This window comes from Xenopus laevis, chromosome 4L (assembly GCF_017654675.1).
Source record: "Xenopus laevis strain J_2021 chromosome 4L, Xenopus_laevis_v10.1, whole genome shotgun sequence".
NCBI lineage: Eukaryota > Metazoa > Chordata > Amphibia > Anura > Pipidae > Xenopus > Xenopus laevis.
Window position 1 is genome coordinate 94,283,108 of NC_054377.1, and position 19,043 is coordinate 94,302,150.

Below are 19,043 nucleotides of genomic sequence, written 5' to 3' on the forward strand. Positions count from 1 at the left end.
TACAGTGTAATGAAGTGAAAAAGATGGAAAGGTACATTTTTAAATGAGAAAATTGGGAATTACGTACTTTTTAAATGGAAGGGAAGTACTGCAGGATTATTGAGCTATTTAAATATCAAGGGAAATTTTTATAGCACAGCCTTGCAGAATTGTATTCAAATGATTGCTACATCCTAGATGTATACATAGAATAAGGCACATTTATTATGGGTAAGGTTACACATGTGGAGCACTAAGAGGTGAAAATTATTCACCCAAATTTGGCAGGCATTAAATATGGGACTCACAGGCACACATGGGAGCAGGTGCTTTGTGGGCAAATACAAGGCAGTATGTGCACTAGTGATTGGCGAATAAATTCACCAGGCATGGATTCTAGACCAATTTTCATGTTTCACCCCGCGAATAAATTTGCGAAACTGTAGCAAAAATTTGGCAGCAAAAAATCTGCTGCGACAAAAAAATTTTTTGTCGCGCCAGATTATTCAGACGCCCATTGACTTAAATGAATTTGGACAAAATAGTCATGCGTATAAAAATTATCACTTGTGTCAAAATTGACATGTGTCAACATTATTTTTATGCCCATTGACTTAAAGGCATTTTGTGAATTTTTTGCAGTTTTGCTAATTTTTTTGACGTTTCGTACCTTTTTTGGGGAAGCGAAATGGGACAGATTCGCCCATCACTAGTGTGCACCTTTCAACCCACTGCCAGTAAATTAACACCCTAATACTGTATAATACTATTATCACCCCATGTATGAGGATTCCAGGGAGGTGTACTTTGTTCTAAAAAGTGTAGAGCAGGCATATTCTCTTTGATGTCATCATGCCGCTGCAAGCCTATCAGTGATTCAGTAGACACCAGGGTTAATCCAGCATGAAATTTAAACATAGACGGTCCACTGATGCTAGTGATGATGTCTTCCTATTGGGTCAGCTTGCCATGGCATGCTATGCCCTACTGTTCTATTACCAAACCATTGTAATTGCTCTTCTGGTATTGACACTGGGCTACCTGGCCTAACCAATTGCCTGTAGTATGACTTCAGCAGGAACCTTTGTGTGCCTTGCTGTGGACTTTGGTTATAGGTACCTAAGTAACCTGCCTTACTTTTCCTGTTTCTGTTCGTATCTCGCTTCCCCACCATGTCTGTTTCAACACTTACATTGCTTGCCAGTTAACCCTTTCTATGTCAGTGCCTGCTTTCCTGGTTGGTTTTGCTACAATAAAACAAAATCTGTTATCAAGTACCTAACCAGTTCAGCTTTCTCTTTGATCTCTGCTAAACCCTTAAAACTGTGTGGTGGCCCAAGTAAAAACATCTCCTTCTGTTTCTCTAAGTGGCTCAGATTTTGCCTAATTTAAAGTATTGTATGATTGATCTAAACTTGAAAATTCATAGTATTAAGAAGCATTTATTCAAAACCATAATTATAATCAAATAACCTCCCCCAACCCAAATACAGACCAGTTTATCAGAAGTGTCAAAATAGTGTCAAGGTACAAAAAGTATTAATATACTGTATGTTGGTCACTAAGAGGTCCTGCAGGTAGACCCCTCCCTCTGTAGAGACCTCTAAGCCAAAAGGTAATTTGCCTCCCTTTGCTTTCTGTACAAAAACCCTAGGCACTGAGCAAACACAGTCCTAATCCACCCACTGCCCAGTCAAATCCTGCAATGCTCCCAAGACACCTGTATGTAATGGGGAGATATAATGTGTAGTGATGGATTACACATAGAATGGATATTAAAAAAGGAATAAATGGGAGACAAAAATATAAATAAAAAAGCAAAGCAGAGGGGAATTAACTAAAAGGGATGTAGGAGAGATACAATGTGTAAAGTGAAAAGGAGAAGAAAACCAAGAGGAGATGGGTAAGAGAGGTTAACCTGATGGGTGAGAATGGGAAATAAGACTAAAAGGGAGAAAATGTAAAAGATTTGTTCACAAATATACAGGATTTATATACAATGTGTTACCCTCAAAAATAATATATTAATATGGTCAAGAAACTCTGCTGAGAGAAATACAGAAGAGACAAAGTCAAGCATTAACAGGAAGTGACAAAGCAGGGTGATGAAACATACAACTGCTACACTGTAAAGGGACAAGAAAAGGGGTGAAGGGAAAAAGTAGGGGTGGCTAGCTGATCTCCAGTTTCCTGTCACTTACAACTTAAGAAACAAAATATCAAGATACTGTTTGGATTTCGGTCTGTTTTCTTGTACAAATGGGACATCAGTGACCATCAATGGTAGGAAAGCTTTTGAAAGGGGTAATAAGGGATATGAATATTGGCCTTGAACATAATATTTGTACTTGGATAGACTGGGGGATAGATTGCAAAGAGTGATTGTAAAATGGAACATTTTCTAATTGAACTATTTTTGACAACAGGTACCAAAGGGGTCTTTCCTTAGACCTTTGACTTCTAAGTTTTTTTTATTAATGACCTTGACCATCAGTACTGTTTCTATTTTTGCTGATAATACTAAATTGTACAACACAATAAGTTCCAGGATGCTGTCACTTTGCACAGTGATTTGAGAATGAGGAGGCAAACTGGCAAATGTTGATGAGCACAAGGTTTTGCACTTTGGTAGAAATAACATAAATGGGAGTTATACACTCAATTACAATGTGTTGGGGGTATTATTGAGAAGAGTTTGGGGATTTTTATGGATAACAAGATGTGTAACACTAGGCAGTGTCACTTAAGCAAATAAAGTACTGTCTTGCATAAAAAGGGGCATCGGCTCTAGGAAAGAAAACAATGTTGCCTCTTTATAGGTCCCTGGTAAGACCTCACTGTGAGCATGCAGTGCAGTTTTTGGCTCCAGTCCTTAAAAATATATTAATAATCTGGAGAGAGTACAGAAACCTACAACTAGATTTTGGGTTGCTTTCTCTGGATAATAGATGCTTGCAAGAAAACATGATAACTCTTTACAATACATGAGAGGACTTAACCGACAGATAGCAGAGAGTCTTTTTTCCCTATAGAAATTATTAACAAACCAGAGGCCAACCGTTTAGACATGAGGACTGAGTTTTCATTTGAAGCAGTCAAAGTGGTTCTTCACTGTAAGGGCAGTGAGGTTGTGCATTGCACTGCCGGGTGACGTAGTGATGGTAGATTCTGTCAATGCCTTTAAGAGTGGATTTCTTGAACAAGCATTATATGCAAGTCGAAGTGTGATCTACAGTTAGTTTAGCATTAGATAATTTAGGAATTTGATGGACTTTGGCCTTTTTATCAACCCAAATTAACTATTATCATTAAAAACTAATTATTTTTATGGTCTATTAATTATTTTTTTACCATGAGATATTATCTAATAAAGTACAGTACAACTTAAATTTTCAGCTCTTTTTGAAAAGTACCATTTCATTATTTTAGGCAGTGATCCCCAACCAGTGGCTAGCAAGCAATATGTTGCTCTCCGACTCCTTGGATGTTGCTCCCAGTGACCTTAAAGCAGGTTCTCGAATTCCAGACTTGAAGGCACTTTCAACTGCATAAAAAACATGTGTACTGCCAAATTGAGCTTTGTAGGCTGTCAGTCCACATAGGGGCCAAATATCCAATCACTGCCCTTATTTGGCATCCCCATGTAATTTTTTTCATGCTTTTGATGCTCCCCAACTCTTTTTTACATTTGAATGTGGCTAATAGCTAAGAAAGTTCCTTGAAAGATCCTTGATTTTAGTGTCCATATCTTGGCAGAAAGGAAACTTTTTCTGGATTGCTCCTCAAGATGGCCATACATACCGATATTTAGCTGTGCCATTTGACCAATTTTTATCATATACAATATTCTGACAGTCTGAGCATGTATCCATCTTTTCCCCATAAGACCTGTTGTACATTTAAATTCATCCAATGTATGGCCACCTTTAAGTAGAGGAGGGGGTCATCTTACACTTAAAGGAAAAGGTATACTTATGACTTTGCAGCTACTACTACTACTATATCTTTGTGTCTGTAGAGCCTCTATAGCAGATCATTGGGATGAAGAAAGTTTTTTTTATTCATATTACACTAAACAGAAATCTAATACAAACCTTCATAACAGACAGTCCATTCCAACATAACTATAGCTGCAATTTTAAGAATTATGTGAAAAAATATTACATTAATGGTTTTCCCCTCTTTTTTTTGCTTTATGATACTCTACTTAGCTGAAATGCAAATGAAAACAAAATCGAGAAAACATGAATTGACATGTCCTATACACATGGGACATAACTGGAAGCTACAAAGTCTCTAAGGCTGCAGAAGGATTAATGATGCTTAAAAAATAGAAGAGAATTGTAGTATTCCCAAAGGAAATACAATTATTTGCTCAAGTGATGTATTTTGGGTTTGAGGGGAAGGCTAGGAGATGTGGGGATGCGTGGGTGGCATTCTGTTACTTGATTAAAGGCACTCATGCAACAGAATATCATCAGTGTTTGGGGAATAGTCATTGTTGGACTATTAAGATGCTTCAAAGACAAAACACAGATTGGCAGATGGATATTGCATGATGCCTTCATTGTACGTGGGCAGAGTTACACTACACAAGACTGATAGATCATTTATAACACTGCCTGTGCTTTTTTTAGATGACTGCAGGCCATATTTCTTCTTGTATTCTCATTTAATGCAATGCCATTAGAGATGACAAATAAATAGCATCCTAGCTGTTGTGAACTACATCTTCCAGTCTAAACAACCATCAGTTGATGTAAAGCAAGTCATACATGCAAACATCCCAATAGGTCAAGTCACTATATAAGCAAACCTTTACTTGATTTGAACTTGATCAGATCACCACAAGAACCAGTGAAATGATACTGGCCACATACATTATATTTAAATGGTTGCAGTCCTCTGCTGAAAGTATCTTTTGGCAGCTCTGATCAATATATCTAAATAAGCCCTAACCAGATATGGATGTAAAGCAACCACCATTATCCCCCATACTGTGAATGGCCTAGAACTTGGATCAACTAATTTGATAATTATGTATGTACTGTATGCATGTATGCATATTTTTTATTTATAAAGTACTACATACTGTATATACAGTACTGAAGAATTATCTGATTATTTGTAGACATTGCCAAATTACCAGATCTTAAATATCAATATTATACAAAAAAGTTAAAAAGCATGTCGATGAAAACCAAACTCTGCACTAAAATTTAGTATTTTCATGAAATACCCTAGGCTAAAGCTTACCCATCCATGGGGCAGATTCACTAAGGAGCGAATTTTCACCAGCGTCAGCTTCGCATCCATAGCACCACACTGACAGGCGCAAATGCGCTACAAATAAACTAATTCACTAAAATGCAAAGTTCTGTTTCAGGCATCGAATGTTGGTGACTTTTTGCTAGCGTTACTTCGGCTGTGCGAGCATTTCATATTGAAGATGCGCTAAAGAGAAAAATCACTAGTGATCTTGCACTTAGGTTAATTTGCATACGGTGGGAAAAAAAGTTGTATGGAGGTCTTTATTATAAATGTTGGTGCAAATGCTTGAACATACTACTTTTTATTACAAATGTCCAGGGTCTCCGCCCATGATGCCTTATGGGAGAATCAAAACTCTAATTTTTGGTATCTAGGCAGTGCTGTGTGTATGGCATGAATTGGCTCCTGCGCCTGTTAGTGAATTGGCCATGTCCCTGCAGGTGGCAACGCGGGCGAATTGTTGCTAGTGTTAGCCACTTCGCCCTTCAGTGAATCTGCCCCCATGTTCTAAAGCACAGCCAAGGTAAATGCTTATTAGATCCAAACTACAGCGCAGTTTTGTTCTATTTGTGGCTCATTGATGTAGTGCAAGATTTTCTATTCCTTAAAAAGAAATGGTTGCACACCAACTGATCATTTATAATGAAGACAACCCAACCTTAACCTTATACAAACAAATGAAAGAAGGAAACTGTTACTCTAATAGTTTTCATTTTAATTGAAACCCCCCCCCCCAGATTTCCTTCCATGACTGCAGGTAGTATATGGAAAGAAGTACTCGATCCATAAGGCTTATCTTTGTATAACTAGAAAAGGGTGTGTGTGATCTTGAGCAAAAATTCTATGCAACATAGAGAATAGAATTACAGTGATGTATCTGCTTTAAAGAATTTCCACTAAAATAAATTAGTCCAATAAATTCTTTTTTTTTGTATTCTTTAATCTCACCTGACTTCCACAGCATCCTCCATAACAGTCATGTCTGTCTTGCACTTAGCAGATGGATTAATGGCAAGTTCTGCAGGGGGTATGACGAAACTCTTGCTGAGAGGAAGCCACATGCCCTCCCCCAATGTGTATGTGAATCTGTATAAAAGAACGAGCATGGTGTTAGCAGTAGGAGAAAAGGGATGTAAAAGATACATACAGTACAGTAGCACGCTTTCTGGATTCCAGTCCTTTCTTTAAATATAATGCTCTAATCCTGCAGTGCCTCTCTTCATACAGAATTTGTTTCTTTTTTACACTTTGCTATGAAGATATGTAAGAAGAAATGCTTCAGTATTACAAACTTTTTTATACCAAGTGTCAGTAGGAAATTGTTGATAATTTTGTTGCACTGTGTTTCTCTGAGTTTCTGAGTTTTACTTTGTTGTATTTCCAGTCATTTATTGTCATTTGCTACTTTTCAAAATATCATAAACATAAAAAAGCAATACATTGTTTCAAAAGGCTCAGATTGGTTAATAGGTTCAAAACTTGGGTACAATAAGGTACACATAGTTACCTTAAATGTTGGTTTCACCTTCTGCTTTGCATCTGTTATAAGCACATCACCTATTTTTATAGACTATATTCCTGGTAGGGAGAGTTACTGGAATCACAAAGCTTTTCTATGTATATCGAGAGTTGGTGTAAATTTGATCAAATCTCGGAGGTGCTTCTGTAAGACGCCATAGACAGTCACTATTTAATCAGCTGCTGATGAGGATGTTTGGGCCTCTGTGTACTTGAAATAACAGAACCTATTTTGATCTGAGTCTGGACCTGGCTCAAAGTGCTTAAATATATCCATCAGGCTTTACTGATATAAGATATTACCTGAAGATTTTGTCTGAAGGCTGTTCTCCCAGTACAAGATCAAATCCTCTTTGGAACATGGTATATGGCCAGGGGCTGTACATTAGGAAAATAATGAGAAAGAAATTCTGAGTTCAACAAGTAGAAAACAATATACTACACCTAGGTATATTATGGAAATATTACAGTAATTTACAAGGAAAAACTGAGGTATTGAGATTTTTAAAAGGCAATTTACTGAAAGTAATTTAGTTGTGATTCAAATTGTAACAGAGGAAATGTCAATAAACTCCATGTAATCAGCAAGATAATGATCCAGGCCTTGCATTTTTAAAATAGCATTATACTTTATATGCACTATATTTACTTTATAGTCAATTTAACACAAAATCAAGTCTTAAATGTCGACAGTAAACTATTATCTCCCTGTTAACATGAAGTTACCTTAACATCTATAAGAAAACATACATATGGGACATAATCATTTGAAACTTCTGCAGGAGGAATGAAATCTTTCATATGAAAGTACAGGGTTTACTTGCTCAGACTTTAGCTTGTTAGTAATACAACAGAAAGTTCTGCTAAGGATAGACACAAAACAATTTTTCTATAATCTGCATACATAACATGCATTTTTATGTATGTAAACATGCATAAAAAATATGGATACTATTAATTTAAGGTGCATATTCTCCCCCTAATTCCATTAGCACCAATTTGCCTGCACAGCCTTATCTGAAGAATAGTACTCAAGTGCACTTTCGGATGCTGGATGCAAAGGTAAGTCCAGGGTTCCCACATCAAGTTTGGCCAATTGTGGTTGAGGTGTAGCAAGTAAATCCCACTCTAATTCCTTCATTGATGCATTGCACATTGGGGCACTGGAAGTTTTTAAGAAAAATACTGGGAGAAAATAACAAACTGGATCAATATCTCCACTGTGCATATGATGCTGCAATCATAAATGAGTCTGTATTAGAGATGTCGCGAACTGTTCGCCGGCGAACTTGTTCGCGCGAACATCGGGTGTTCGCGCTCGCCGGAAGTTCGCGAACGTCGCGCGACGTTCGCCATTTTGGGTTCGCCATTGTTGGCGCTTTTTTTTTGCCCTCTCACCCCAGACCAGCAGGTACATGGCAGCCAATCAGGAAGCTCTCCCCTGGACCACTCCCCTTCCCTATAAAAACCGAAGCCCTGCAGCGTTTTTTCACTCTGCCTGTGTGTGCTGAAGAGATAGTGTAGGGAGAGAGCTGCTGCCTGTTAGTGATTTCAGGGACAGTTGAAAGTTTGCTGGCTAGTAATCGTTTTGATACTGCTCTGTTATTGGAGGGACAGAAGTCTGCAGGGGTTTGAGGGACATTTTAGCTTAGGTAGCTTTGCTGGCTAGTAATCTACCTTCTACTGCAGTGCTCTGTATGTAGCTGCAGTGGGCAGCTGTCCTGCTTCTGATCTCATCTGCTGACTGCTGCAATAACAGTAGTCCTTGTAAGGACTGCTTTTATTTATTTTTTGTTGTTTTACTACTACTACTACTACTACTATAAGAGCCCAGTGCTATTAGTCTAGCAGTGTTGGGGAGTGGGACTGGTGTGCTAATCTGCTGCTCCTAGTAGTTCAGCAGCACCAACTTTAATATTTTTTTTTAATATTCATTTTTTTTTATTTTACTTTTTTTTATTTTACTACCGCTGTAGTAGTGTATAAGTTGACCTTTTAGGCATTATTTGCCCTGTAGGCATTATTTGCACAGTGTTTTCTTCAACCCGCCATCTAGCTGTGTGACCTTGTTCACATTCTGTCTAAATATCCATAATATTACCGTCTCCAGAAAAAACACCGGAGTGACTTTTTTCAAGCAGCCATAATATATTTTACGTAATCCGTATCCACCGCTGTAGTAGTGTATACGTTGACCTTGTAGGCATTATTTGCACACTGTTTTCTTCAACCCGCCATCTAGCTGTGTGACCTTGTTCACATTCTGTCTAAATATCCATAATATTACCGTCTCCAGAAAAAACACCGGAGTGACTTTTTTCAAGCAGCCATAATATATTTTACGTAATCCGTATCCACCGCTGTAGTAGTGTATACGTTGACCTTGTAGGCATTATTTGCACACTGTTTTCTTCAACCCGCCATCTAGCTGTGTGACCTTGTTCACATTCTGTCTAAATATCCATAATATTACCGTCTCCAGAAAAAACACCGGAGTGACTTTTTTCAAGCAGCCATAATATATTTTACGTAATCCGTATCCACCGCTGTAGTAGTGTATACGTTGACCTTGTAGGCATTATTTGCACAGTGTTTTCTTCAACCCGCCATCTAGCTGTGTGACCTTGTTCACATTCTGTCTAAATATCCATAATATTACCGTCTCCAGAAAAAACACCGGAGTGACTTTTTTCAAGCAGCCATAATATATTTTACGTAATCCGTATCCACCGCTGTAGTAGTGTATACGTTGACCTTGTAGGCATTATTTGCACACTGTTTTCTTCAACCCGCCATCTAGCTGTGTGACCTTGTTCACATTCTGTCTAAATATCCATAATATTACCGTCTCCAGAAAAAACACCGGAGTGACTTTTTTCAAGCAGCCATAATATATTTTACGTAATCCGTATCCACCGCTGTAGTAGTGTATACGTTGACCTTGTAGGCATTATTTGCACACTGTTTTCTTCAACCCGCCATCTAGCTGTGTGACCTTGTTCACATTCTGTCTAAATATCCATAATATTACCGTCTCCAGAAAAAACACCGGAGTGACTTTTTTCAAGCAGCCATAATATATTTTACGTAATCCGTATCCACCGCTGTAGTAGTGTATACGTTGACCTTGTAGGCATTATTTGCACAGTGTTTTCTTCAACCCGCCATCTAGCTGTGTGACCTTGTTCACATTCTGTCTAAATATCCATAATATTACCGTCTCCAGAAAAAACACCGGAGTGACTTTTTTCAAGCAGCCATAATATATTTTACGTAATCCGTATCCACCGCTGTAGTAGTGTATACGTTGACCTTGTAGGCATTATTTGCACACTGTTTTCTTCAACCCGCCATCTAGCTGTGTGACCTTGTTCACATTCTGTCTAAATATCCATAATATTACCGTCTCCAGAAAAAACACCGGAGTGACTTTTTTCAAGCAGCCATAATATATTTTACGTAATCCGTATCCACCGCTGTAGTAGTGTATACGTTGACCTTGTAGGCATTATTTGCACACTGTTTTCTTCAACCCGCCATCTAGCTGTGTGACCTTGTTCACATTCTGTCTAAATATCCATAATATTACCGTCTCCAGAAAAAACACCGGAGTGACTTTTTTCAAGCAGCCATAATATATTTTACGTAATCCGTATCCACCGCTGTAGTAGTGTATACGTTGACCTTGTAGGCATTATTTGCACACTGTTTTCTTCAACCCGCCATCTAGCTGTGTGACCTTGTTCACATTCTGTCTAAATATCCATAATATTACCGGTCTCCAGAAAAAACACCGGAGTGACTTTTTTCAAGCAGCCATAATATATTTTACGTAATCCGTATCCACCGCTGTAGTAGTGTATACGTTGACCTTGTAGGCATTATTTGCACACTGTTTTCTTCAACCCGCCATCTAGCTGTGTGACCTTGTTCACATTCTGTCTAAATATCCATAATATTACCGTCTCCAGAAAAAACACCGGAGTGACTTTTTTCAAGCAGCCATAATATATTTTACGTAATCCGTATCCACCGCTGTAGTAGTGTATACGTTGACCTTGTAGGCATTATTTGCACACTGTTTTCTTCAACCCGCCATCTAGCTGTGTGTATTATCGTTTCCAGAAAAACCAACTGAGTTTTTGTTGTTGTTCTTGTTTTTTAAAAAATAATGCCAGGCAAAGGCAGGCCGCCACGCAGAGGCCGTGCTAGGGGCCGTGCTGCTATGCAATCCTGTGGCCCTAGCAAATTGCCCAGTTTTAAAAAGCCAATGACCCTGAACTCCCAAAATGCTGAAGAGGTAGTTGACTGGCTTACACAGCACACCCCATCCTCTACCGTTTCTAACTTTACCACAACATCCTCCTCATCCTCCACTGCTATGGCCACCCCACGTAACACTTCCTCCACCACCGGTGCCCCTTCTTCACTGGGGTCAGAGGAGTTATTTTCCCATGAGTTTCTTGAACTGAGTAATGCGCAACCATTATTGCCAGAAGAAGATGAAGGAGATGAGGACCTTACACCAGATTTAATTCTGGCAGAGAACACGACAGAGATGGACATAATGAGTGATGAGGAGGAGGTCCCCGCTGCTGCTTCCTTCTGTGATGTGTCAGAAGAAATTGATGCATCTGAGGAGAATGATGATGAGGAGATTGATGTTTTGTGGGTGCCTAGTAGAAGAGAGCAAGAGGAGGGTAGTTCAGATGGAGAGACGGAGAGTCAGAGAGGCAGTAGGAGAATAAGACTTAGAAGAAGCAGGGAGGACAGCCCGCAGGGATCAGTAGGGCAACAACATGTATCGGCACCTGTGTTCAGCCGGCCAACGCACCCGCCATTGCCGCCAATGCCGCCAACTTCTACTGTTACCGCCAGATCGCACACTTCCAAAAAGTCAGCAGTGTGGGATTTTTTTAATGTGTGTGCCTCTGACAAAAGCATTGTAATTTGCAATGAGTGCAGTCAGAAACTGAGCCTTGGTAAGCCCAACAGCCACATAGGTACAACTTCTATGCGAAGGCACATGAGCGGCAAGCACAAAGCACTTTGGGAGCAACACCTCAAAGGCAACAGGCAAACTAAAAGCCACACTCCTTCTGGTCCAGCATCTTACTGCTCTACCTCTGCTCTCCTTGACCCGTCTGAACCACCCTCCACTCCGCCTTCCACCTTGACCACCTGTTCCCATTCCCAGTCATCTGCCACCAGCCAAGTTTCTGTGAAGGCCATGTTTGAGCGTAAGAAGCCAATGTCTGACTGTCACCCCCTTGCCCGGCGTCTGACAGCTGGCTTGTCTGCACTCTTAGCCCGCCAGCTTTTACCATACCAGCTGGTGGACTCTGAGGCCTTCCGCAAATTTGTAGCAATTGGGACACCGCAGTGGAAGGTACCCAGCCGCAATTTTTTTTCTAAAAAGGGAATACCACACCTGTACCAACATGTGCAGAGCCAAGTTACCGCATCTCTGTCACTTAGTGTTGGGCCAAAGGTCCATATGACTACTGACGCATGGTCCTCCAAGCATGGTCAGGGCAGGTATGTCACCTACACTGCCCACTGGGTGAACTTGGTAATGGCTGGGAAGCAGGGAATGGGTAGCTCAACAACAACAGTGGAGTTGGTGTCACCGCCACGGATTGCACGCGGTTCTGCCACCACCTCTACTCCTCCATCGCTCTCTACCTCGTCTTCTTCTTCTTCTTACTCTGCTGCTGGGTCCTCCTTCTCCTCCTCCACACCTGTGCACCCCCAGCTCCCCCTAGGCTATTCGACGTGCCAGGTACGCCGTTGTCACGCTGTCTTGGGGATGACGTGCCTGGAAAGCAAAAACCATACCGGATCTGTACTCCTGTCATCTCTGCAGTCACAGGCCGATCGGTGGCTGACCCCACACCAACTGCAGATCGGAAAAGTGGTGTGTGACAATGGAAGCAATCTGTTGGCAGCGTTGAGACTAGGCAATTTAACACATGTGCCCTGCATGGCACATGTGTTAAATTTAATAGTCCAACGTTTTGTCTCCAAGTACCCAGGATTCCAGGACGTTCTCACCCAGTCCAGAAAGGTGTCGGCCCATTTCAGACGTTCCTACACAGCCATGGCACGCCTTGCTGACATTCAGCAGCGCTACAACATGCCAGTCAGGCGTTTGATTTCTGACAGCCAGACTCGCTGGAATTCAACGCTCCTTATGTTGGAACGTCTGCTGCAACAACAAAGGGCCGTCAACGAGTACCTTTTTGAACTGGGTGGTAGGACTGGATCTGCACAGCTGGGGATTTTTTTCCCCCGTTACTGGGTGCTTATGCGCGATGCCTGCAGGCTCATGCGACCTTTTGAAGAGGTGACAAATATGGTCAGTCGCACCGAAGGCACCATCAGCGACCTAATACCCTTCGCTTTATTCCTGGAGCGTGCCATGCGACGAGTGACAGATGAGGCTGTAGACCAGCGTGACGAGGAGCTGGAAGCGCACGATTTCTGGTCGGAATCACCAGAACGAACCCAGGCACCTGCTGCAACGCAGGGAGAGGTGCCAGAAGTGGAGTCAGAGGAGGAAGGTGGCTTTGTGGAGGAGGAGGAGGAGGACCAACAGGAGCAGGCTTCCCAGGGGGCTAGTGGTGACCTTTTGGGGACCCCTGGTCTTGTACGTGGCTGGGGGGAGGAGACCGTGGATGATGCAGTCCTTGATAATGAGGAAGCGGAGATGGATAGCTCTGCATCCAACCTTGTGAGAATGGGGTCTTTCATGCTGTCATGCCTGTTGAAGGACCCCCGTATCAAGAGGCTTAAGGAGAAGGACCTGTACTGGGTCGCAACGCTACTAGACCCTCGGTACAAGCATAAAGTGTCAGAAATGTTACCAACATACCACAAGTCCGAAAAGATGCGGCATTTACAAACCAGCCTGCAAAACATGTTGTACAATGCTTTTAAGGGTGATGTCACTTCAGGAACTCATCAACATTCCAGGGGCAGAGGTGCCAGTAATCCTGCCACGAGCACACCTGCAAGGACAAAGCCCTTTGGCCAGTCTGTAACGTCAGACATGCAAATGTTTTTCTGTCCAAGGCAGCGCCACAACCCTTCTGGATCCACCCTCAAAGAACGCCTCGACCGGCAGGTAGCGGACTACCTGGCATTAACTGCAGATATCGACACTCTGAGGAGCGATGAACCCCTGGACTACTGGGTGCGCAGGCTTGATCTGTGGCCAGAGCTGTCACAATTTGCCATGAACCTCTTGTCTTGCCCAGCCTCAAGTGTGCTCTCAGAAAGGACCTTCAGTGCAGCAGGAGGGATTGTAACTGAGAAGAGAACTCGCCTAGGTCACAAAAGTGTCGATTACCTGACCTTTATTAAAATGAATGAGGGGTGGATCTCGGAGGGTTACTGCACGCCGGAAGACTTGTTCTGACTTCTATGCAGCTGTCCTTCTCTTCAAGCCTCATGACTCCACACACAGCTGTCCTTTAGCGTCCTCCTCCTCCCTCCGCCACCGTTACAAACTAGGGTGCAAACCCTACTGGTTTAATTTTTTCTGGCCTCTGTGCTTCAGTGGCTGCAACCAAAAGAACTGGGCAAACAATGTCTACAAGGTCAACGTATGGCAAAAAATTACTATTTTCAGCATTTATATGGCATATTTTTTCTGGCAACTGTGCTTCAGTGGCTGCGTCCAAAAAAATGCATATTTTCTGCATTTATATGGCATAATTTTTCTGGCCTCTGTGCTTCAGTGGCTGCAACCAAAAAAATGCATATTTTCAGCATTTATATGGCATAATTTTTCTGGCCTCTGTGCTTCAGTGGCTGCAACCAAAAAAATTTATATTTTCAGCATTTATATGGCATAATTTTTCTGGCCTCTGTGCTTCAGTGGCTGCAACCAAAAAAATGCATATTTTCAGCATTTATATGGCATAATTTTTCTGGCAACTGTGCTTCAGTGGCTGCGACCAAAAAAATGACTATTTTCAGCATTTATATGGCATATTTTTTCTGGCCTCTGTGCTTCAGTGGCTGCGGCCAAAAAAACTGGGCAAACAATGCCTACAAGGTCAACGACGTTGACCTTGTAGGCATTGTTTGCCCAGTTTTTTTGGCCGCAGCCACTGAAGCACAGAGGCCAGAAAAAATATGCCATATAAATGCTGAAAATAGTCATTTTTTGCCATATACGTTGAGTCAACGTATGGCAAAAAATGACTATTTTCAGCATTTATATGGCATATTTTTTCTGGCCTCTGTGCTTCAGTGGCTGCGGCCAAAAAAACTGGGCAAACAATGCCTACAAGGTCAACGACGTTGACCTTGTAGGCATTGTTTGCCCAGTTTTTTTGGCCGCAGCCACTGAAGCACAGAGGCCAGAAAAAATATGCCATATAAATGCTGAAAATAGTCATTTTTTGCCATACGTTGACTCAACGTATATGGCAAAAAATGACTATTTTCAGCATTTATATGGCATATTTTTTCTGGCAACTGTGCTTCAGTGGCTGCGACCAAAAAAACTGGGCAAACAATGCCTACAAGGTCAACGTATGGCAAAAAATGACTATTTTCAGCATTTATATGGCATATTTTTTCTGGCAACTGTGCTTCAGTGGCTGCAACCAAAAAAACTGGGCAAACAATGTCTACAAGGTCAACGTATGGCGAAAAATGACTATTTTCAGCATTTATATGGCATATTTTTTCTGGCAACTGTGCTTCAGTGGCTGCGTCCAAAAAAACTGGGCAAACAATGCCTACAAGGTCAACGTATGGCAGTTGTTTAAAGAGAACAGTAGATTACTAGCCAGCAAAGCTACCTAAGCTAAAATGTCCCTCAAATCCCTGCAGACTTCTGTCCCTCCAATACAGAGCAGTATCAAGCAGATTACTAGCCAGCAAACTTACTATCATCTGTCCCTGAAATCACTAACAGCTCTCCCCCTACACTATCTCTTCCAAGCACACACAGGCAGATTTTTCAGATACATTTTTGCCCTTGATCCCCCTCTGGCATGCCACTGTCCAGGTCGTTGCACCCTTTAAACAACTTTAAAATCATTTTTCTGGCCAGAAATTTTTTTTTTAGATGTTAAAGTTCGCCTTCCCATTGAAGTCTATGGGGTTCGCGAACCGTTCGCGAACCGCTCGCGTTTTTGCGCAAGTTCGCGAATATGTTCGCGAACTTTTTTTCCGACGTTCGCTACATCCCTAGTCTGTATGTCGTATGAGCAGGAGTCACTAGTGATGGGCGAATTTATTCGTGAAATTGGCGCGAAAATTCACTGGCGTCAAAATATTTTTGACGTCAGCAACAATTCTGATGTTGGTAACAATTCTAGACACCCATTTACTTTAATGGGCATCAGCATTGTCGCCAGCATCGGAATTATCACTGGCGTCAGAATTGTCGCTGGTGTCAAAAATATTTGCGGTTCACTGGTGCACTGCCAAACAGAGACTCAATGCAGGTTGACAATCCACATAGGGGCTAAAAATGACCAATCACAGCACTTATGTGGCACCCCAAGAACATTTTTAATGCTAGTGTTGCTCCCCAACTCCTTTTACTTCTGAATGTTGCTCACGGGTTCAAAAGGTTTGGGATCCCTGATATAACTTGTATACCATATATAAAGGGCCAGATTCAATTCAGTGAGAAAATAGTTTATCACATGAAAACTCATGGACAGGATTAAATTTGAGATGCAATTTAATGCAGAACAACTTATTTTCATACCCTTGGTTAGTGCCCCACTCATTGCGGATACAAAGATGTTTGTGTACAGGATCTCGCATATATCCTTCATGGCACAAGCATTCCCCTAAAAGAAAAGAATATAAAAGAAATAGGTTATGGACAGTTCTCTCAGATATGGCTACTCACACTTATCCCACAAAGAACAAGTATTGACAAAATACAAAATAATTAATAAAGTTGCTTTTGGAGGCCCTCAGGAACAACAATTTGGGGCATATTTACAGTACAGAAAGGTAAAGCCAGCGCACGCAGCAGTTCAACGCAGTGACATTTTGCCACTTTCTATTCACTTGTATGAAATTTTTAGGGGCATATTTATTAAAGGGTGAACTCTCACTTTCACTCTGATAAATATGCCCCTAAAAATCCCATACAAATTAATAGTGAGTGGTGACATTTCACACTGGAGGAATATGGCGTGCTCTGATTTTACCTAGATAAATATGCCAATTTATGCTTTACTTTCACCAAATAAATGCTATCCTGGGATTGGTGATGGCAGGGACATCAGCTTACTCCATGTCAATGTGGGAATACAGTTCAATGCATTTATAAAACCATATTTCCCTACACTAACATGGAAAAGAAGTGGATCATTATCTCTCTGATAACATGGAGTAGCATATTCTTTAGTTATTGACTTTTACTATACGTTAAGGCAACTGAAATGCTCTATATTACCAGTGTCAGGATCACAGAGATGCTCACAAGGATCCAGAATTCTCTTTGCACAAAGGTCTAGGGCCCAGGGACCACTGGAGTTCATCTGGGAGAAAAGAACCACCTGTGCTGGGTTAAGCCAATCACTGGCATCGAGCTGGCTACCTTCCAGTAGAATAAAGCGACTTCCTGCATAAAAACACATAAAAGAAAACAAATCTGCTATTATGTGCCTGCAACCTTATAGTGAAATATTAAATTAAGCAATCGCCTGCATGGTACAGCACAGGTTCTAAAGATTTTGATAAATCGAAATCAGACAGTAGGGATTCCTCAGCTGCAGATATCTAGGAAATGCTACAAGCCAGACTTTTGTTATGCTGTGTGTTCCTCCACTTTGCATTAGGGATGTTCAACCTGTAGCTCTCTGATTATTTCCCAACATCTCTCAAGAACAGAAGAATTTAAGGGGATACTCAGAGTTGCAGTACATCAGTAATGTCAGGATAGGTAGTTGGATATCTCTAATTTATATGCCTTTAACTCAACAAAGATTGTTGATTATTTATTACTTAATTGTGTTGTAATAATTTCTTAAACTGTGCATATGTTTTGAGTAAACTAAAAGTGCATGGCTGTACAAAACTCCCAATTCATCAGTACTGGGGGGGGGGGGGTTTCTGAAGGCCTGGTAAAAAGATTCTGAAGACTTAGTGGCTTTTATAGTGTTAGGCCCTACACCAACATGGAACTCTTCATATAGTATTGAGCCTGTTTTTGAAGGGTAAGGAGATAAGAGCTCCTTCATTTCAGAATATACTCATTTTTATAGCTCTTGCTCCAATATTAGTTTCTTAAAGGGATTCTATCTTGATATTTATGATGTAGTTTTTATTTCTAAATGACACTGTTTACACTGCAAATAATTCACTCTACAATATAAAATTTCATTCCTGAACCAGCAAGTGTATTTTTTTTAGTTGTAATATTGGTGTGTAGGCAGCCATCTCAGGTCATTTTGGCTAGTCATGTGCTTTCAGAAAAAGCTAGCACTTTAGGATGGAACTGCATTCCGGCAGGCTGTTATTTCTCCTACTCAAGTGGGACCTGGATTTTACTATTGAGTGCTGTTCTTATACCTACCAGGCAGCTGTTGTGTGCTATCTGGTTACCTACCCATTTTTTCTCATGAGAGTATCCCTTTAACTGAGAGTTTTGAGGTGCCTAATGCTGAAGAGTTAGTTGCACTCTCTAATCATGTGGGAAAAGAGGCTTTATTGCATCAAAAGTGATCACTTTCTTCATCACTGACTTCACTGACTATGACTAAATGAAATCTGTTTGACCCCAATGGGCCTGATCTTATTTTGAGGCGTGGAATAAACTTGGGTTGGAACCACCTGGAAAGTTGCTGTTTGTTGTGAAAATCTACATCACTCTATAAACAGGATAGGAAGAGTGCCTAATCTTTAATTTTTATGGTCCAAATGGCATGTTCCTGAACTAAGAGTGTGGTGTGGAACACCATAGCGGTCAGCTAGATAAGTTAATTTAGTATGTACATGCTGGACAGATGCCCATTGAAGTTGCTGTATGATCACATATGAGACTATTATATGGTACAGTACAAAATGTGTGTGCATTTGTAATGGTGTAGCATTTAAGCAAATGTTGCTGCCACAGTTGTACTACACTTACCCTGTATGTGTTTGCTTTGTATGTATTAGACTGCATGCCTAAGCATTTATTGGGCTTGACATGGGTTATTACCTTGGTTTGTATTACTTTGCTACTCACTTTTGCAAACTCACTAGCAGACAGGTAAATTAATTGATAATAAGGAAAAATGTATTGCTTT

General features: G+C 40.9%; 1 protein-coding gene across 1 annotated transcript in view; it reads right to left on the reverse strand.

Moving 5' to 3' along the window:
- The window catches only part of astn1.L (astrotactin 1 L homeolog), a 187,724-nt gene that overhangs the window by 49,513 nt on the left and 119,168 nt on the right, over positions 1–19,043 (reverse strand). The window contains exons 8-11 of the mRNA XM_041590491.1: positions 17,207–17,374; positions 16,505–16,589; positions 7,072–7,146; positions 6,199–6,336 (exon numbers count right to left, since the gene is read on the reverse strand). Of these exons, the coding sequence (XP_041446425.1) occupies positions 6,199–6,336; positions 7,072–7,146; positions 16,505–16,589; positions 17,207–17,374 (466 nt within the window). The remainder of the gene's footprint in view (positions 1–6,198; positions 6,337–7,071; positions 7,147–16,504; positions 16,590–17,206; positions 17,375–19,043) is intronic.